Raw genomic sequence first — 4006 nt, 5'->3', positions numbered from 1 at the left:
TTCCACGGGCTCCTTCACTTCTACAGGCTCGAGGTAATGCATCTCAAGCCCAACTTAATTGCTCAAATTGCCATCTTCATCCACCTCTGCGAGGGGTATTTGGGGATAACTCCCCACTTCAACTTGTGGCGGGATCTGTACCGCCTCAAGGGGCACCCGTCCAACGTTCGGTGGAACGTGGTGGGCGGGGCCGCCTTCTCACTACACTAGGGGAGTGTCTACCCCGACTTCGAGCTCCGCGACACCAACAAGGGGTGGGCGCGGGATTGGTTCGTGGTGTCGAACCCAGCGCCCTGCCTCCCGGCGCGCTCTGGCCGCACGCCGGAGTACAAGGCATGCTGGGAGGAGCCGCCAACCGCCGAGGAGATGACGCAGGTGGAGCGCCTCCTCAAGGAGATCGCCGATCTGTCGGCGCAGAAGCTGACAGGGGCTGCGGTGGCCCTCTCCTTCTGCAAGCGGCTAACGCAGCCGATTTAGGAGAGGGTCCAGCCAGCCTATGAGTACTAGGGTCGTGATGACCCGACCCGGGGACTGAAGTGCAAAGTCCCCCAGGAGGAAGTTGCAAACCGGGTCGCACGCATCATGGCGGGGCAGATTCGGGACAAGGGCTACCCGAAAGCCCTCTAACTGAAGCGGCCGACCGATGCCGTAAGTTTTCTTGAATCTTCTGAGTTGTTTCCTCTGTTTTTGCTCTGTTTTTTCGACTGCACCCGTTGGGTTGTGATACAACTCGGAGTTTTTGCTGGCCAGGGTCTTGGAGTACGAGTCCCCCGCTCCTCTGCCTGAGCGGGACCTGGCAAGGAGACTGCCACACCTACCGAGCTGCGCCAGTCGGCGGAAGAAGAGATGGAGTTCTCCTCCGACTCCTCCGTGGGGAGTGAGTCGAAGGTGGAGATCACGGGTGCCTCAGGGCCACCGGCCTTGGCCGCCCCTAGGAGGAAGATGGGCCGCGCCGTGAAGAAGATCCCGCTATCCAAGGCGGGATTGATGGCAGCGCAGAGGTCCTTAAGGAGCTCTACCCCCAAGGGTACGAGCAAGGTCCGGGGAGCGTCGGCGCCCCCGGCGCCCCCGTGCTCTGGTTCCGGGGCCCGGCTGACCGCTCCGCTGAAGCTAAAGTTCGCATTGCATCGCAGCGGCGAGTAAGTATCTTGGTCGTCATTGTGATTCTTGCTTGAATTTGCTTTGCTGGGGCTACGCTGAGTGCTTTGTTTGTTGATGCAGGAAGGCGTCGCTCAGCGGTGCCAAGAGGAAGGCAGAGGAGTCGTCCACTGAGGGTGGCTCTAGTGACGCCGCGGTACTCACCTCGCTGTGGGTAAGCCCGGCGAAGAGCCGCGCCCGCCGCGAGGAGAAGAAGAAGAAGGAGCACAACGAGGCCAGCAAATGGGCCCCTCCCCCTCTCTAGGATGTCGAGATGCAGGATCCACCCCAAGAAGAAGGGGTGGCTAGTGTGGTGGTCGAGGCTCGTGAGGTCCCGGGCATTGAGATGGTGAGGACCCAAGAGGTCCTAGCCATCGAGGTGGCGAGGACCCAGGCGGAATCCTCAGAGGGAGCCAGAGCCCCGCCGGCGAAGTAGGAGGAAAATGAAGATGAGTCACTCGGCGGCCACCTGGTCGAGGCCGCCAAGGTGACCCATGAGTGGGTCGTGGTAAGTCTTCTGCCTCACTCTTTATGTAGCCGACTTGTTCTTGTTGATGCTGTCTTGTAACGCCGAGTTGTTCTCCAGGCTTTGGTGGAGCTGTTGGAGCAGGTTGCCCAGGAGCTGACCGAAGGGAGCGCCGCCATTAGTCGGGTGGTGGAGCTTGAGGCCAGGGTGGCCGAGCTGGAGGCACAGGGCCGCCGGTTGGAGGCTGAGAAGGTGCAGGCCGAGAAGGCTCTGCGCAAGGAGAAGTGCGATAAGGAGTCGGATCGAAGTCTGTCGAGTCCTTTTTGCACTATTTGTCTCGACCTGCTTGCTGTTCAGAGCTGGAGGCCTGCACCAAGGCCAATGTGGAGCTGCAGAAGCTCCGAGAGGTGGATGAGGCCGGGAGGCCTCCACCGAGGAGAAGCTTCGCCTGGAGCAACAGGCTCGTCGAGGTATGATTCGGAAATCATACAGCCGTTGGGTGTGTGTGATTTTTTTGCTTGGGCTGACGTAGCCGAGTGCTTTTATGTAGAAGCGGAGGATCAGGTGGCCAAAGGCCGGGTGATACTGGATCGCCTGGGCGGGCTGCTGGAGGCTCTGCTCGGGGTGTTCGAGACCGAGGGCGTGGCGGTTGCCGAGAGCCTGTCTGAGAGGCTGGAGGCATCCTGTGGCTGACTGGAGGCTGTCGTCAAGGGAGCGGCCAGCGATGTCGTGCAGTCAACACTGGGACTGGTGAAGTCCCATCTCCCAGAGGCGGATCTGGATCCGGTGGGGGACAGCATTCCTGCTGACTGCTCTGAAGAGGATTGGGAGGCCAACCACGCCAGTGTCCTGGGGATCGCCGAACGCATCGTGGCCGATTGTAGGCCGCCGGCTTCCGGGAGTTTCTTTTGTTTATTTTGCTGCAAGAAGAGTTGGTCAGATGGACTGATTTAAAACAATGGTTATGTAAATAATGCTTATTTTTAATCTTTTTTTTAAGTTAAACCCACGTTCTGGGTTCATTCTGAATTTGCCGAGTAGATGGATAGTAGACTCTGAGCCCTTTTTGATAGCGCTTGAGAGCTGATCATCAATGTGCGCAATGAATTAGGGTGACACAGAGTAATTCCATGACGTACTCGGCTGTGTTCATTAAGAGCAGACTGGGCTGTTCTTGTTCGACTGGTCGGACTCCGAGTGAGGGCTGGCTGGGTGGCTGAGACGGAGCCCCCGAGTATGTTGAAAACGACTCGGTGAAGAATGAAAGAAGATAGAATATGATGAATAACATGCAATAAACTTTATTAAGTGAGTAGATAGGTACATAGCTTTGCATTTTCTATGCTTCTACGGGTAGAAGCGGCGTAGGTGCTCGATATTCTATGGGTTTCCCACGTCGGTGCCATCTTACCTTTGTAAGCAGTAGGTTCCTGGAACCACTACTCGGCTGACGATGAAGGGTCCTTCCCACGGGGAAGACAGCTTATGAGAGCCGGTGGTCGACTGGATTCGCCATAGAACTAGGTCGCCGACATTGAAGTCTCGCTCGTGGACGTTGCAATCATGATAGCACCGGAGCTGCTGTTCATATCTCGCGTGTTGTATGGAGGCCGTCAGACGGTGCTCCTCTGCCAAGTCGTTGTCAGTGCGCCGGGTCGACTCGGCTTCATTTTCGTCGTAGTTCTGGATGCGCGGAGCACCAAAAGCTATGTCCGATAGAAAGACTGCTTCTGAACCGTACACCATGAAGAATGGCGAGTAGCCGGTAGTCTGGCTTTTCTGTGTGCGGAGCCCCCAGACTACTCTGGGTAGTTCTTGGAGCCACTTTGCACCGTATTTTTCGATCAGATCGAAAATTCTAGCCTTGAGCCCCTGGAGGATCAAGCCATTGGTCCTTTCGACTTGGCCGTTGCACCTGGGGTGCACCACGGAGGCATAGTAGACGTTGATGCAGCTTTCTTGGCAGTAGTCCCAGAACTCGGAGCCCGAGAAAGAGGTACCCAAGTCGGTGATGATCCGATTAGGCACTCCAATTCGATGTGATATCTCCGCAATGAACTCTGCTGCCTTAACTGCTGTGGTGGCCATCACGGGTTTGACTTTGATCCATTTTGTGAACTTGTCGATCACCACGAATATGTGATTGTACCCACCAACGGCTGTCTTTAGGGGTCCCACGGAGTCGAGTCCCCAATAGGCAAATGGCCAGGAAGGTGTATAGTCCGTAGGGCCTGACCCGGGACGTGCTGCTGCTTGGAGTAGAACTGGCACCCGGGACACCGTCTGATGATGTTCCGAGCGTCGGCCAGGGCCGTGGGCCAGTAAAAGCTTGATCGAAAGGCTTTCCCCACGAGGGTAGAGGCGCCTGCGTGGTTGCTGGAGATGCCCGAGTGGATATCACTA

General features: G+C 57.0%; 1 protein-coding gene across 1 annotated transcript; it reads right to left on the bottom strand.

The window, feature by feature from the left end:
- Positions 1–3010: 3010 nt before the first annotated feature.
- On the bottom strand, positions 3011–3691 carry LOC120681011. The gene has a single exon (XM_039962571.1). It carries the CDS (start codon positions 3689–3691, stop codon positions 3011–3013), a length of 681 nt encoding a protein of 226 aa, XP_039818505.1.
- Between the last annotated feature and the right edge of the window lie 315 nt (positions 3692–4006).

The sequence above is a fragment of the Panicum virgatum genome, chromosome 7N (assembly GCF_016808335.1).
Source record: "Panicum virgatum strain AP13 chromosome 7N, P.virgatum_v5, whole genome shotgun sequence".
In the NCBI taxonomy this organism is placed as follows: Eukaryota; Viridiplantae; Streptophyta; class Magnoliopsida; order Poales; family Poaceae; genus Panicum; species Panicum virgatum.
This window is presented reverse-complemented; position numbering and strand designations above follow the sequence as displayed.